The 17,082-nt window shown below is 36.6% G+C and overlaps 1 protein-coding gene across 3 annotated transcripts in view; it reads right to left on the bottom strand.

Annotated features, from left to right (window-relative positions):
- PNPLA8 (patatin like phospholipase domain containing 8) overlaps nucleotides 1-17,082 on the bottom strand; it is a 47,380-nt gene that overhangs the window by 15,489 nt on the left and 14,809 nt on the right. For all 3 annotated transcript variants that reach the window (XM_038562683.1, XM_038562684.1, XM_038562685.1), the window contains exons 4-8: nucleotides 16,392-16,543; nucleotides 12,093-12,187; nucleotides 8,180-8,351; nucleotides 7,272-7,329; nucleotides 4,896-5,090 (exon numbers count right to left, since the gene is read on the bottom strand). In XM_038562683.1, coding sequence (XP_038418611.1) covers nucleotides 4,896-5,090; nucleotides 7,272-7,329; nucleotides 8,180-8,351; nucleotides 12,093-12,187; nucleotides 16,392-16,543 — 672 coding nt within the window. The remainder of the gene's footprint in view (nucleotides 1-4,895; nucleotides 5,091-7,271; nucleotides 7,330-8,179; nucleotides 8,352-12,092; nucleotides 12,188-16,391; nucleotides 16,544-17,082) is intronic.

Here is a 17,082-nt window from a genome sequence, read left to right as displayed (position 1 = left end):
AGGTATACACAGGATTGTGTTTTAACAGCAGCATGTCATATATGTATTTAATAGCCTAAAATTTAGATATATTTTTTTAAGATTTTATTTCTTCACGAGAGACACACACACAGGGGGGGCGGCGGGGCAGAGACACAGGCAGAGGAAGAAGCAAGCTCCACGCAGGGAGCCCGATTTCGATCTGGCACTCCAGGGTCACCCCCTAGGCTGAAGGTGGCGCTAAACTGCTGAGCCACCTGGGCTGCCCTTTTGATGACTTTTAATGTGCATTTAATCATTTCAAATCATAGAGTACCGACCAGAAAATAACCACTGTGCAATGTGAACTTCTCTTAATCATCTCATCTCAGTTTATTTTTCTAGAATTTTAAAAAATGTTTTTTTATTATGGTAAAATATACAAAACATAAATTGGTTCTTTTAAACATTTTCAAGGTTACAATTCAGCGGCATTAATTACATTCAGAGTATTTTACAACCATCACCACTGTCAATTTCCAATGTTTTTATCACTAAAACCATTAAGCAATCTTTCCCTGTTTTCCCCTCCCAAACCCATTTCTTTTTTTTTCCCCCAAACCCATTTCTATCCTACCCAACTATTCATCCTTTAGATCTCAGCTGGAGTGGAAATGTCTTTGTAAAGGCAATCCTCAAGAATAAGCCATATTTTCTGAACTACTTCCTAACCCTGGGTGTATTTTCATTATTGAATTTATTTTTTCTAGATTTTATTTAAATTCATGTTAATTCACATATAGTATATAGTATTAGTTTCAGGGGTACAATTTGCATATAACACCCAGTGCTCATCACAACAAGCGCCCTCCTTAATGCCCACCTCCCTCCTCTGGCAACCCTCAATTTGTTTCCTATAACTATGAGTCTCTTACGGTTTGCCCCTGTCTTTATCTTATTTTTCCTTCCCTTCCCCTATGTTCATCTGTTTTGTTTCTTAAATTTCACATATGAGTGAAATCATATGGCATTTGTCTTTCTCTGACTGACTTATTTTGCTGAGCATAATACACTCTTGCTCCATCCATGTTATTGCAAATGGCAAGATTTCATTCTTTTTGATGGCTGAGTAATATTCCAGAGTATATATACACCACATCTTTTTATCCACTCTTCAGTTGATGGACATTTGGGTTCTTCCCATAAGTTGGGTATTACTGATAGTGCTGATATAAACACTGGAGTGCGGGACGCCTGGGTGGCTCAGCAGTTAAGTGTCTGCTTTTGGCTCAGGGCATGATCCCAGAGTTCCGGGATCGAGTCCCACATTGGGCTCCCTGCATGGAGCCTGCTTCTTCCTCTCTGTCTCTCATGAATAAATAAATAAAATATTTAAAAACAAAAACACTGGGAGTACATGTATCCCTTCGAATCATCCTTTGGATAAATGTATGTATGATACATGTATCATAAATAAAGGATAAATGTATGTATCCTTTGGATAAAGGTATGTATCCTTTGGATAAATACCTAGTAATGCAATTGCTGGGTCATACGATAGCTCTGTTTTTAACTTTTTGAGGAACCTCCATATTACTGAATTTATCATCTTATATAACTGTGTTTATAGTCTTTTAGTTTGACCTATTTGAAGGTAGGACCCAGGAAACAAAAACAGTAAGCTGGCACTTATCACCTTTATGTTTCTCATGGTTAATACAGTGCCTGGCACTGAGCAAGCAGTCGCTATATTTTTGATCAGTTATACTGAAAATTAGTGGTAGCCTAGCAAAGGCTTATAATCTGCCAGGTGCTAAGCAGGTTCTTTCTACTGAAAACACTATTTACCTGGAATATTTATATGAAATATAGGAATTCCTTTCAGGTTAAGGTGTTCTGAGTTCTGGACACAACCTTTCAAAATGTATATTAGGCCTAAGAGAAATAATACATGACAATCTGTCATCAAAACCTTTAGTGTAAATGAATTTATCAGGCTCTTTCTCCAAAGGCAGAGAATGAATGATTTAATTTTGGAAGTGGAGATGGAAAAAGATCAGAGAGAACGGGTTAAGCATATGTTCAAACTCATCAAACTGTATACATCAAATGTGTTCAGCTTTTTGCGTATCAATTATACATCAATAAAACTTAGAGACACAAGGGTTAATTTTGCGTAAAATGGACACTATTTCAAGATAAATATGATGCTACTTGGGCAGGGGAAGAGAAGTAATATTGGAAAGCTACTCAAAAAGAATTCTCACTTTATAATTTTCTAGGATATTTAATAATCCCAGTAAATACTGTAATAACATTGTTCTCTTTATAGGCAAAGGCAAATGAAATCTACCCATCTACCTACTCACACCTCTTAATTATGGCACTACTTTCAATAACTGTTCAGAGTATTAGTCCATAATTTATACTCCACATGGTTCCAAAAGGATAGAAGTAACTCACAGTAAAACGTATGTCAGACATGACAGTGAAAAGAGATTTGAAAACTGAGTCTGGAAATAACTCAATATAATTATTCAAAGAGCTTAGAGTAAGAGGATTGTAATAGTAAGGACCATATTTTAGCTTTAAACTTCTTAACAATTTCTGAAAGGCTGGGAAGGAACTTCACTTGAATGTTTTTTTGTTTAAGCAATCAAGATCCTTCACATGTTAGAATATCCTAATCAATCTTTCATGGCATCTTTTAAGTAAAAAAATACCCCATCTTTTTCTCAAGTTTAAAAAAAAAAGTTTTTTAAGATTTTATTTATTTATTCATGAGAGAGAGAGAGAGAGAGAGAGAGAGAAGCAGAGACACGGGCACAGAGGGAAAAGCAGGCTCCATGCAGGGAGCCCCATGTGGGAATCGATCCTGGGACTCCAGGATCATATCCTGGGCCAAAGGCAGGCACTAAACCGCTGAGCCACCCAGGGATCCCTGCTTTCTCAAGTCTGGCAGAGAATATGCAGTAAGAAAGATATTCTCAAAAATAGGGTTTGCTTAGAATTCAGATTTCATGTGACTATTAATTAGATGTGCAAATCTTCCTAGAGTCAAGTCACTGATTTACATAAAAGTATATTCTCTGACATACAGTTATATGCTTTATATAAATTTTATGATAAGTTATTTTAATCTGTAGCTCAACCTAAATCCAAAGATTATGTTGATCAACATAAAAATGGCTAAGCATAAAAAGAAACATCACTAGTCTAAATGATATGGATAAAGAACCACTGAATTACTTTGGTTTGTTATTATGTACTGAATTAAACTTTAGAACTATTACCACTCAGATTAAGAATAAAAAGCAAATGAGATAACTTTTTTGAAGTCTGGGAACATATGGCCCTGAAATGTAGTAACTTATCTTTTGAGACTTTTATTAGCATGTGACATCACTGCAATTTTGTAGCATGACTACCATGTTAAAGATATGTTAGAAATCTTTACTATCTTGAACACACTGTCTAAATTATTTCTCTACTTACAACCTGGTAAGAGGAAGAATATGCAGAAATTGTAAAAAACAGGAAGGTGCATTTTAAAATAAATATTTTAATTTGACCAGTAAGTCTAGAAGTCAATGTCAGAAAAACTCTACAGCTAGCACTTTCTGTCTTGAGTAGGTGGAAGAAAGAAGAGAAAGGCGAGAAGGGAAGTGCCTTGCATAATTCAACAATGACTGATTTTACAAAGTAAGAAATGGTCTGAACTGACTCCAAAGACAAAGGGAGTCCTATGTTAATCTTGTTAACTACAAAGATTATGACATTACTTCTAGAAGTATAGAAAAAAATGGGATAGCTGCCCATAATATTTTTAATTATGTCTAACATACTATAAAAGCATAGGAGAAAATAAAACTGATAAGTGTTTTAGTTATAATACTGACACGTTATAAATTAAAATTATACAGTTGATATGTACTTCACATTGAAGACCTATGTATGAGTTCTTGAATGACATCTGAAAATCTATGTCAAAATAGTTTTCTTCTCAACACATGTTTAAATACCAAAGAAACAGAGCACAAATACTTTACTGACTAGAGAGGAAAGGTAAGGTTAATAGCTCTATCGAATGAGATTGATTTTAAGTGGGATATCATTATAAAACTTAAGCTTCTATATGACATATTTTGGAAGTATCAGCTCAAATGCTTTAGTGACTTTTTCATCATTTAATGTTGAGCTATGAGTTAACATTTCATAATGGGAAAAACTAGACAGAGGTAAAATTTATGATAAATAAGTCTATGTATCAGAAAAGGAATAAATTGCCAGAAATAATATTCAACTTTATCATCATTTAGCCATAAACTTAGAAACAGTATAATTATAGATAGCATCCCAATCCGGTCACTTGATAGCTGTGATCCTACTCTAGTTACTTAACATTTCTCAAGACTCCAATATCTCATTGCAGGAGTCAGAATAACTATCCACTTCATAAGCAGTGAAGATTAAATGGACAATGAATGCAAAGGACTATATAAGTACCCAGTACATAGCTAACTTACTGAGTGTTTACTGTTATTATTTTATTATAACATCTCCTTCAAAATATGTCCACCAAAACTCTCAAACAGATTGGGTTCTGTGTTTTCAGGGATCGTGTCTTATTTTTAATTTTTATTACATTTGGAAAGCCACTCTTACATATATTTTTCCATAAATAAAATCAATAATTTTGAATAATTATGAATCATATTATATAGAATACAAAAAAAAATCTTTCCTAAAATGTGCTCAAGCCAGAAGGCTTGTTAATTTAAGAAAAACAAACAACAAATAAAAACATTTTGTATGGCACCTCTTTTGCCACATGTAAACATTAAAAGGAAAGTCTTGGTTGATCCCTCTATGACATTTAATGAGTGCTGTTTCTTTAATCACATAAATTTTTAAAAGGTAGGCCATAGTCAACTTACCTGGTGAAGATCATTTCCCAATGCATACTCTGCAAAGTAGCCGGGAGCAGCAGATGAGGCTCTAATAGCCTGCCACATTTTATACTGACAGCCTCCTAAATAGTGTGAGTTGATTCCAGGAAAATGACCATAGTTTCTGAACACAAAAGCTTTTGGCGTTATCCCTCTGTTTACGATGGTACTTACTGCAGCTACCTAGTAAATTAAAAAGTGAATGATACCTATTGTAAACAGGAGTATTTGGGATCTGTAAAAAAGTAAATGTTATTTAGTACTGTGAATAAACAATCTACAACTCTACCTATCAAGATAAGTGTATAACATAAGTATGATGTTAAGGAAAGGGAACCAGGTCTAATTAGGTGTTACTTCATGGGAAAGTAGATACAGGACTGATACAATTTTGAGAAATGTATTATAAGAAAACAATAATTATATTGTTGACTACATGATTTGATTAGCCATTTTTAAAAACCATCCGGAAAAAATAAAGCCATCAGAAAGACATAAATTTGAAAATTTATATATAATAATCAATGCAGCAGTAATAGCAATGAATATAAACTACTCAAAGAAAAAAAATACACTATTTTCATAGTATCATTTAACAAATTAGTCTTTGCCTCTGTTCTCTTTGGAAGCATTAGTAACTGAAACTAATACTATACAAACTCTTGAGGCTTTCTTAGCATTGTTAATAACTGGAAGGTGGGTAATTTTGTATTAAAATAACTAACATTGACTACCTTGGGTCTCAGATTTTTATCGATGTCAGTTGCATTAATGTAAAATGTGTTGTATTTGTTAATGACCTGCAGTATGAACTGAAGAAGCTGAAAGGTACTGAGGACACCAGAGTTATTAGGGTTCTGAGTCAAGTCCTGCCAGGGGCCTATCTGCTTCACTATTTTATAAACCAAAGGAAATATTCCCAGATCCTGTGAGTGATCTGAGGGTCCCTAAGCCACTGTGGGTAAGAGTTGGTCATACACCAAAATCCAGGAGGTCTTTCTATTTGATCGGTCTATAGACGGGCTGACTTAAGAATCACATAGGAAACACGATAGATACATTTATCACGAGTGAATTACGTTTTGAAGTGGCTAAAGTTCCCTTACACCTACTCTATGCTTTTATTTAAAGTTGGCAACTCCCACGACTTTAAAAACAAGCAAACAGCTCTGAAGATCCAGGGGAGCAAACAAGAGGCATAGAGTATACCCTAGGATCTTCTCCAAAAGAGCTGTGTGCATCTCATCGACACCCCCCCTCACCAAGGCCCCACGTATCTGATTCACCTGCCACTGCAGGCCCCTTTTGCCCGACGCCCTTGAATCTAGACTTCGTCTCCAGGAACTCTCGGTTTCTGCACTTTTCCATGCCTCCTCCCGCACACGCCCTGCCCTTTGCCAGCACTGCTCCTACTCCTACTCCTACTCATTGGCCTGCACACTAGGATCTCAAACCTCATTTCCTTAGAATAGCCTTTCCTCCTGTCCCTGTAACTATATGCTTTTCAGAGAACTGTTTCTGAGCTCCACAGCATTTGTTTCAGGGAAGCTATATCTGTTTTGTGTGATTACCTGATTAACGTCTACTTTGCCCTACTGGACTATAAACCCCATGTTTTCTGCATTTACTTGCTAAGGCCTCCAGAGTGCCTGGCACAGTGCTAACACATTAGGCTCAAGATTAATAGCTAAAGAATGAATGAAATTTGAACAAGCAAGGGTGAAAGAAAAATAAAGGGAGCTGTATTTGATTTTTCATAGTTACAGCTTATTATCCAAGAATAAATATAAGCTGCAAGGGATTCTGAAATACATAAATCCTATTCCTTAATCAAATAACAAGTATTATTAAAGAACATAGAACTCAAGCAATACTCAGATTATTGGGTTTCAAACAAAATAAATAGAGAAGCCACATGAGACATATCCTAGTGGCATTAACATTTTTAAAATTGGAATTCCATTTGTATGTTAATCTAACGTATTTCCACAGGCACAAAAAATTTCTTTTAAAAAGTCTAGTGGAGGAAATGCTAGTTTTCTTTGTTTTTTTTTGTTTGTTTGTTTACAGTTTTCTTTAAATCACTGGATCTGATTAACCTTATGATTAAATAATTCTTCATTATTTTTAGTCCTACTGGTATATACGCTTTAACTTTGGTTATACTAACTTTACTGGATATACAAAGAGGTCTAATGATCATATCCTGTATCTTCATAAATTACCCTAGATGTAAGTAAATCAATATAATCTATTAAAAGAAATTGTTAAGAAATGTTTCTCTTAATAAAGGGCCTTCAGAATATGTGCTTTTACCTGCCCTTCAATTACAAGTTGGTATTATACTTAAGACTCCAAACTTACCTTAGGACATGAAGGGTTTCTTGCTGTTTCAATCATTAGCGAGGATCCCATTCTGTCCCTTTATTGAAGGAGGAAAATTAAATTATATCAAAGTGATTGTACCTCCTAACATTAGGGAACACATGATATGCAAATACCATCCATTTGCTCAGGGCGTTGTTCAAAGTACTACGCACAACAAAAAAGAGATATAAATACCTCCTCTAGGTGCCTTATAGTACAACTAATGCACTTAAAACAATGTATGGGGCCAGCCCAGGTGACTCAGTGGTTTAGCACCACCTTCAGCTCAGGGCATGATCCTGGAGACCCGGGATCGAGTCCAGCGTCGGGTTCCCTACATGAAGCCTGCCCCTCTCTCTCTCCCCCTCTCTCTGTGTCTCTCATGAATAGATAAATAAAATCTTAAAAAAAAAAACAACAATGTATGGTTGAGGCGGAGTTTGAGAAGGACACCAAAAGGTGGTGAAGTAACATATTAAAACCCAGGGAAAAAAAATAAATAAATAAAAAATTAAAAAAAATAAAACCCAGGGCATCTAAGGGGTAAAGGCCCTGAAGCAGAAGAAACTTTGTTTTCAGGGTCCTCCAGAGGATAAAGGAGATGTGTTGAGATAAACTGAGGTATGCAGACTAGCTACAGAGTAATCTGAAAACCAGACACGTCTTTCTATGATACGGTCTCACGGTCTCACTTTTTGAAAAGGCAATTGCAACTTCTACACACAAATCTCACACATGAACTAAAATAAAATAGTGACTGGAGTTATACACCAAAGTATTAACAGTGATGATCTCAAATTACTGGGATCAGTAATTTAATATTCTTTTAAATTTTTTTTCAATTTTCAAATAATATGCACATATTATTTATGGAATCAAACATTTAAAAAAAATAACTAACTTACTTAAGAATATTTTCCCACGTTTGACTGTCATAAAATGCATGGCTCCAACTCATTTTGACTGTTCCAACAATGACATTTTGTGAAAACACATCAGATCCTAATTTTCGATAAAGTTCCTCACATTCATCCAAGGGCATATGAAACAATCCCAACATGAATGCTAATATGGCACCTGAAAGGAAGAATGCTTAGTTTTTATCAGCATCGACATTACAGTACTTATAAGACTTCTCGAGTCACAGACCTGGTTAAAATTGTAGCTCTGATACTTTCTGTGCCACCTAAAACCAACTACTTAACCTCTCAGAGCCTCAATTTATACAACTATAACACAAAGATAATAACTAAAATTTATAATGTTCTTTTACAAGGATAACACACATAAAGGGCTTTACCTGGCCTCAATCAGGACTAAATAAATGTTAACCAATGATGATGAGGATTAATTTTAAAATACATGATTTACACCAAATTATACATAATTAAGATATCATGGTCAATGACATTCTTTCTAACCTTAATGAATTCCTTAAGTTTTAGTCACAGAATACAGTATATTGACAACTTAACAATTCAGTAAAATAATTACTCCTTTAAGTTGGTCTGGGGAACTAAAATAATGAAAGAAATTAGGGCTCTGGAATATCCTTTTTAAACAGCTGAGTTCACATCCTAGCTGCACTTGGTAGGACACACTGCCACCTAGTGTATCTAACTGGCCTAACCCTGAACTAAGGAGAAAAGTAGGGGAGAAAGTTTTGGGGGGATGACCTACACAGCATCAGAGCTTACTCTGGATTGGGAACAAAGGAAAACCAGGAACTCATTATCATAATATATTTTAAATATCTTATGTATTTTATTATTCTTGGTCTTAGTCTAGTAAAAGATAAAATAGCTTATGTTCTAAAAGAAATTGAATGGCAAAAAAAAAAAAAAAAGAAAAGAAAAGAAATTGAATGGCAAAACTAGGGACGCCAGGGTGGCTCAGCCAGGGTGGCTCAGCAGTTGAACGTCTGCCTTCAGCCCAGGGCATGATCCTAGAATTCAGGATCAAGTCCCAAATCGGGCTCCCCGAGGGGGGAGCCTGCTTCTCCCTCTGCCTACGTCTCTGCTTCTCTCTCTGGGTCTTTCATGAATAAATAAATCTTTAAAAAACGAAAAAAAAAAAAAAAAAAAAAAAGAATGGCATAACTATATGATAGAATTTACTGTTTTCAATTTGCAGAAAATCTCTAACACAAGAAATAACTTGCCAAAAAATTAAGCGCCTTTCAAGTAGAGCTACTATAAAGATGAGCAGATATTTTAAAACTAAATTTTATTGAACTGGTTAAGGATATTACTTATCCTTAAATATATTAACTTTACAAAAATTCTAAGTGCAAACAAAATTTCTACATTAGAATACATTTTCCTGGGATGCCTGGGTGGCTCAGCAGTTTGGTGCATGCCTTCAGCCCAGGGCGTGATCTTGGGATCTAGGGATCGAGTCCCACATTGGGCTCCCTACATGGAGCCTGCTTCTCCCTCTGCCTGCGTCTCTGCCTAGATGTCTCTCTGCTTCTCTCTCTCTCTCTCTCTGTGTCTCTCATGAATAAATTAATAAAATCTAAAAAAAAAAAAAAAAAAAAACAATATATTTTCCATTCTACAAATGGAAAAAAGAAAGGAAAATTACAGGCACTGTATCAGAAGTTAAGGTTAACATAAGCCAAAAGATACATGGAAAAAATATGTGATAAACATAGAAAGTATGTTTTACATAAACTGATATTCTACTACATGGATGAATCGGATTTAAAATTCTCTTTACTGAGCATCCACCAATCAAGAAGTTAGCTTGTTTAACTGTTTGAATTGCTAAGAACCAATACTAAATTTAACAGGAATGGTCAGGGTAAAAACTTCAAAAAAAAAACTACCAAAATTCATTAGCCCTAGGAAAAGTCTCTTTAAGAAAGGTTTCTCTAATTAGATCAAATTGGGAAATAAATATTATTTTGAGTCACAATGCATTTGCATTTTTAACATATTAAAAGGGATCCCTGGGTGGCGCAGCGGTTTGGCGCCTGCCTTTGGCCCACGGCGCGATCCTGGAGACTCGGGATCGAATCCCACATCGGGCTCCCGGTGCATGGAGCCTGCTTCTCCCTCTGCCTGTGTCTCTGCCTCTCTCTCTCTCTCTCTCTCTCTGTGATGACTATCATAAATAAATAAAATTAAAAAAAAAAAACATATTAAAATATCTCAGGGGTGCCTGGTGGCTCAGTCAGTTGAGCATATGACTTGGTTTTGGTCTCAGGTTGTAACCTTGGGGTCATAAGATGAAGCCCTGCGTGGGGCTCCATGCTCAGTGTGGGGTCTGCTTGAGATTCTCTCCCTCTGTCCCTCCCCCTGCTTGGACTTTCTTTTTCAAAAAAATAAATAAAATCTTAAATAAAAATTCTCAGAAGTACCTCTGTAAAGAAACCTGCATAACTTCCTTTAATCCAACAACTTCCTGTAACCTAAGACCTTGAGGAATTAGTGTTCCGTAGAACTTCATAAGAATCAGATTCCTTAGGCTTTTGCATCATTCCTTTAATTGCTCTTGTTAAATTTCCACAACTGAACATCAATTAACATGCCCTTTGGACGTAACTGTCATACTTCACACAAATACTGTAGATAAATCATTTGATTTTGTTGCTAGTGGTCTTTAGAATTACGATTTTAATTCAAAAGAATGAGAAAAAAATAGAAATGAAAGGCTGTGAAGATAAACTAAGATGAAGTGAGAAATTATCAGGTCAAACAGTAAAATATCCAGCAAGGATCCACAATCCTAGTAGTCCTAGAATGTGACCGAGGTGGTAGCAACAGCAATGGGTATCCTGAAGGGCTTAATGCATACTTGGGGTGGGTGTGGGCAGATGGGTGGGTGACAGAGCTGACCTACAGAAATAAAAAAACAAATACTTCTCTGATGGTGTCCCAATGAAAACTAAGAAATTTTTCAGTAACAACTGTATTCTAAGTTGCCAATTTCTTCTATGCAAACATGGAACTGCAATTTTAAATGTACCCAGCAGTATTAAGAAGTAGGCTTTAAAACACATGGATTCTCACATTTATCAATTTAAATTCTGGCTTCAACTACTCAGATAAAAAATGATATAAGAAGCAATTTCTTGGGGATCCCTGGGTGGCTCAGCGGTTTAGCACCTGCCTTCAGCCCAGGGCCTAATCCTGGAGTCCCAGGATCAAGTCCCACATTGGGCTCCCTGAATGGAGCCTGTCCCTCTCTTTCTGTGTCTCTCCTGAATAAATAAATAAAATCTTAAAAAAAAAAAAAGGCAATTTCTTCACTGAGGGACACGTCTCACAAAAAAGTAAAATCTCATCCATCTCCAACATTCTGTTGGTTCAAGTATAATTTAAGGACCTACCTTCTTCCAGTTCTCCACTTTCCTTGAGGTGACTATACTATAAAGCAGTAATTTGTAATTTGTGCTCGTCACCGTGGCTTATTAAAAACGTATTAAAATAACATATTAAAAACCACTTCTTAGGGGCACATGGGTGGCTCAGTCTTGATTTCAGCTCAGGTCATGATCTTAGGGTCTTGAGATCAAGCCCTGCGTCAGGCTCCATGCTCAGCAGGGAGTCTGCTAGAGATTCTCTCCCTTTGCTCCCCATCTACTCCCCACCCGGCCCTTGCACGTGGACACACACTCTCTTTCTCTCTCTCTCAAAAAAACAAACAAACAAAAAAACCACTTATTCCCAATAAACATTTTATAAAATCCATTAAGCCAATCAAAGGACTACTGATCATTAAAACATAAAACCAACACCCACCACGTCAGAGAATGACTGATTTTAATTAAGCGCATACTGCTGGGATGCATGGCTCTCATAAAATAATTACCTGTGCTCACACCACAGATGTAATCAAAAAGCTGATGAACTGGCTTCTGAGTAAGTTCAACCAATTTTCGCAGTGTCTGAAGAGCAACCACACCCCTACAAAAAAAAGGAAAAATGGAAATTCCTGTTTTAAGGAAATTAGCCTGCAAGTTGCTTTTCTATACTTATATGCTAACATGGAAACTGATCATATAAATTATCAGAAAAAAGTTGCCTGTTTTTAAGATCACTTACAAAACTCCAAAATTTAAATAATGATATAAAACCTGTTATAAAAGCAGGTTTTTAAATTTATATTAGTGTCTCTTTGAATAATAATACAAAGATATGCCAACATACTATTTTTTTTAAACACCCCAACTGTGGAAAATACTTAAAGCCTGCACTCACCAGTTCTGGAAAGACATGTATTAGTTTCTTCTCTCTACAGCGTTAAGTTGGCTACCAATGCTTCTATACAGTTTGTCTTCTGTATTTCACTACTCATACTTTCAAGCTTTCTTCTATTTATTCTTTTTTTACATCTTTCAACAACTTCAGGACAATGCCCCATATGAGGAATGTATTAATTTATGCTGCTGATTTTGCTAATTTGTGGATCCTTGCCAAAGGAAACAAAGAGCTTGATAATGGGTGTGCTTGGATGACTCAGTAGGTTAAGCAGGTGCCTTTGGCTCAGGTCATGATCCCAGGGTCCTAGGATCAAGCCCTGTGTTGGGCCCTGCTCAGCAGAGTCTGCTTCTCCCTCTGCCTCTCCCCCCTGCTCAAGCTTGTGCACATGCTCTCTCTGAAATAAATAAAAATCTTTTAAAGAAAAAAAAAGCTTGATGATGAATGTGGATAATGAAAGAGGCTAGGAGATGTAGGCCAATTTAGGATGTATGTATCATGTGAACAATTCTGAACATTGGGAGAATATATGGAAACACTGAAATGGTCTAAACCAAATACAAGATATGGGGCAAAGAGGTCCTTGTGGTAGTCAAGCACCACTAAAATACAATTTACAGTGCCAAACTGCTTTGATACTAATAGGAAATCACTAGAAAATAGGATTAAAGTAGAAAACCAAAGGCTGATTTGTTTTTGAAATTTTAAGTAAATTCAAAGTGAGACATGAAGAATTTGAGATAATGCTGGATAAATATACTTAACAAAAGAAAGAAAACATGCACATGTATACTCACACAAGAAAAAATATTTGAAGACATAAATCAAAACATTAAAAAGAATCTGTACTATATTTTTTGTTTGCTTTTTTTAATACTTTTCTTTTTTCCCCTCCAAGTTTTACTTGTATAATCAAGAAGAAAACTATTTTAAAATGCTATATTTATAAATTAATTCAGGTCAAATTAAAAATAAACACACTTGCCAGGTTGATTCAGCCTAACATTGTACCAGGCTCTCATATACAAAGAAATAAAAGATATGGGTTCTTTTTCTCCCAAGCCCTCCCCTTACTCTTTCAACACAAACTTCCCATTCTGGTTGCTTTCTCATGTTCCCCTAAAACAAGGCTTTTCAACAGCAGCGCGAGTGACATTTCGGGCTGAACAACTCTTTGCTGTAGGGCTATTCTGTGCATTGTAAGGTGTAAGCACCAACAGCCCTCTTCTCACCAAATGCAAGGGGCAGTCCCCCAGCTGCAACAACGAAGAATGCCTCCCGACAAATGTCCTCTAGGAGACAAAATAACCTCCAGTGGAGAATTGCTTATCTAAACCTACCTTCCTCCTAACTCGTTTCTAGATTTTCCCAAATGTCTTCACTCTGATTTCCTCCCTGAATGACTAACAAAACTCCTATCCTATAAAATCAAGTACTCATTGGTGTCAAATCTCTTTTCAACATACCTCGCTCACTTCAAATTAAAGTTGAACGGTCTTGACTGTTCCTTCAAATCTCTACTCAAATGTTACTTCTTTAAAAAGAAGTCATAGTCACATTGATGCTTGCCGAAGGTGGTGTGTGAGTGGGGTTGACAAAGTGGGTGAAGAGATCAGAAGTTACAAACATCCAGTTACCCAGTAAATAATATAATAAATAAGGATGTATGGTACAACATGGTAACACAGTTAAAATACTGTATTGCATATTTGGAAGTTGCTGAGAAAGTTAATCTTAAATGTTCTCATCACAAGAATAAAGAATTTTTAACTGTGAGATGATGGGTGTTAGCTAGACTTATGTGATCATTTTGCAAAATACGCAGGTATAAAATCATTGTGTTGCAGTGATACCTGGGTGGTTCAGGTGTTGAGCATCTGCCTTTGGCTCAGGGCATGATCCTGGAGTGCCAGGATCGAGTCCCACATCAGGCTCCCTGCCTGGAGCCTGCTTCTCCCTCTGCCTATGTCTCTGCCTCTCTCTCTGTGTCTCTCATGAATAAACAAAGTCTTAAAAAAAAAATCATTGTGCTGTACACGTGGAACTAATATAAGTCAAGATCTCAATAGTTTTTAAAATTGAAAAAAAAAGTTATAGTCTTGATCATTCTCTAAAATAGCACTGTTACTCTTTACCACTTTGCTTTAATTTTCTTCATAGCACCCATTACCACTCAATAATACATTTTTGGTTATTTATTTTCTTTCCTCCTCTGAAATGCAAGGATCATGAAGACTTTGATTTTGTCTGTTTTCCTTGCTGAATGATTCCAGGATCCCAATCAGTGTCTGGAACGTGGTATGCACTCATTACCTGTTAGCTGACTCAATGACATCCTTTCCCACTGCCCTAAACCTTATGGCAGAGAGAACTGGCTTATTCCTGCTCCTTAGTGAAATTCCTTACTCATTTAATCGCCACCCTCCTTACTTCTCATTACTTGGAACCAATTCTATGAACCAGAATGACTCTCTCCAATTCATGACCACTTCACCTATCATATGAAGACGTTCACCTTCTTGAACTAGTTCACTTCTGTAAGAAACATCCAAAACATCTTTTAAGACTTTTCTCTTCTTGAGCATCTCCCTCTTCATTTGCCAAATATGCACCTCTACACTGCTGTGTGAAGTCTTATATTCAACATGTTCACATCAGAACTGTCCTTCTCAATACCAATAGCCTCCTGCCATTTCCCTGCAACTGTCCCATCATCCATAGGGTCTGCATTTAGGACTGCTCTTGACCTCCTTCTACTATATCCAATCCCCCTTTCCAAAGCCTTCTTGCATATTTTCCCTTCCTCCTTCTTCCCCCTGCCACCATCTGAAGTTATTTTATTGTCCTTCACCCAGGTTATTAAATAGCCTTCTTTCCTTATCACTCACACCGCTATTCACATTGGTGTCACGAGATCTGGCTGACATACAGGACTTTTGAATTTAACAAGATAAGGATAGTACTTGGACACACAAAATAGTCACGGACAAGGCAGGCATATCAGAGAACAAAATCAGAGAGGTAAAGTAGGCTAAGAACAGGCAGGCCATGTACTATCAATTCAAGAAGTAAGAGTAGAGATGGCAGGAAACTAGAACCCAAGCTAGACACTTTGGGGGCAAAGGCTAATACCAAGGAATCTAACCAACTAGTAGTAAGAAACTAGACAGACTAAGAATAGAAGCATGGATGAACTGCCAGTACGAAGAAAAGTTGATGGTGAAATTACCTCCTTCTGAGCTAAGAATGCATTAAATATCTCTTCGGTAGCATGAGAATTGGCATGTGCAAGTGACGACGTGGGGAGTCAGAAAGTTACTGATATAGACTCCTTTTATAACCATCACTTATTAGCTGACTAGCTGACTGGTAAACATGGGTTATGATAAATATAGAAGAAAGCTATTATTATAAAACATTGCTAAGATTTGAAGAGAGTCATGGTTGATATATCGCCCTAAACTACCAAGAAGGTCTGAAAAGACCAAACAAATAAATACTGGGTCAAATTAAAATAAAAGCAAATTGAGGGCAGCCTGGGTGGCTCAGTGGTTTAGCGCAGCCTTCAGCCCAGGGAGTGATCCTGGAGACCCAGGATTGAGTCCCACGTTGGGCTCCCTGCAAGGAGCCTGCTTCTCCCTCTGCCTCTCTCTCGCACTCTCTCTCTCTCTCTCTCTCTATGTATTCTCATGAATAAATAAATAGAATCTTAAAAAAAAAAAAAGAGCAAATTGAAGTATACTTATTAAAGAAGCTCTTAGATTGATAAAGAAATTAGGAAAAACTATTTTTAAAATTTGGTTTTATAATGATATAGTAACTATGATTATATGGAATCAGTTAAAAAGAAAATCCTAAGACTGAACTGGATCTATGGTTTTAAAAAAAAAAATCATTTTTCTAGCCTTACCTCGTTCCTCCACCATCAATTGTAAGAATTCGGATTCCTCTTCCTTTCACTGGATCAACATAACCAATTAAAGCCAAAGCTTCTCTAACTGCAGCCTGAAGAGTTTCATCCTTATTTTGTCTCAATCTTAGTAAATATGGGATAATCTTTTCCTGTGTTGAAAGAAAAGACATTTTATTGCTTTTGTCAAATCAAGAGTGAAATGGTTCATGAGAGACACAGAGAGGCAGACATAGGCAGAGGAAGAAGCAGGTTCCCTGCTGGGAGCCCAACGTGAGACTCCAGGATCCAGGATCACGTCCTGTGCCAAAGGCAGACGCTCAACTGCTGAGCCATCCAGGCATCCCAAGAGTGAAAATGTTTATTTTAACCAACACCTATAGATCTTCACATATAATCACAGGGCCAGTGTTTATTACTTTCTCAGTAATCTTAAAATGATAGATTACTTTCTAAATATTAATGTCAATTAACATTTCAAATATTTCTTCTACTATCTAGGTTAAAAATTAACCTCAGTCCAAATATTTTCTTAAAGACACAATGCTTGGGTTGTCTAAGTGGCTCAATCAGTTGGGGTCTGACTCTTGATTTCAGTTGCGGTCATGGTCTCAGAGTTTTGGGGTCAAGCCCAACAGGAGGGCTCCATGCCAGAAGAGTCTGTCTGAGATTCTCTCTCTCCCTTTGCCTC

The sequence above is a fragment of the Canis lupus genome, chromosome 18 (genome assembly GCF_011100685.1).
Source record: "Canis lupus familiaris isolate Mischka breed German Shepherd chromosome 18, alternate assembly UU_Cfam_GSD_1.0, whole genome shotgun sequence".
Taxonomy (NCBI): Eukaryota; Metazoa; Chordata; class Mammalia; order Carnivora; family Canidae; genus Canis; species Canis lupus.
This window is presented reverse-complemented; position numbering and strand designations above follow the sequence as displayed.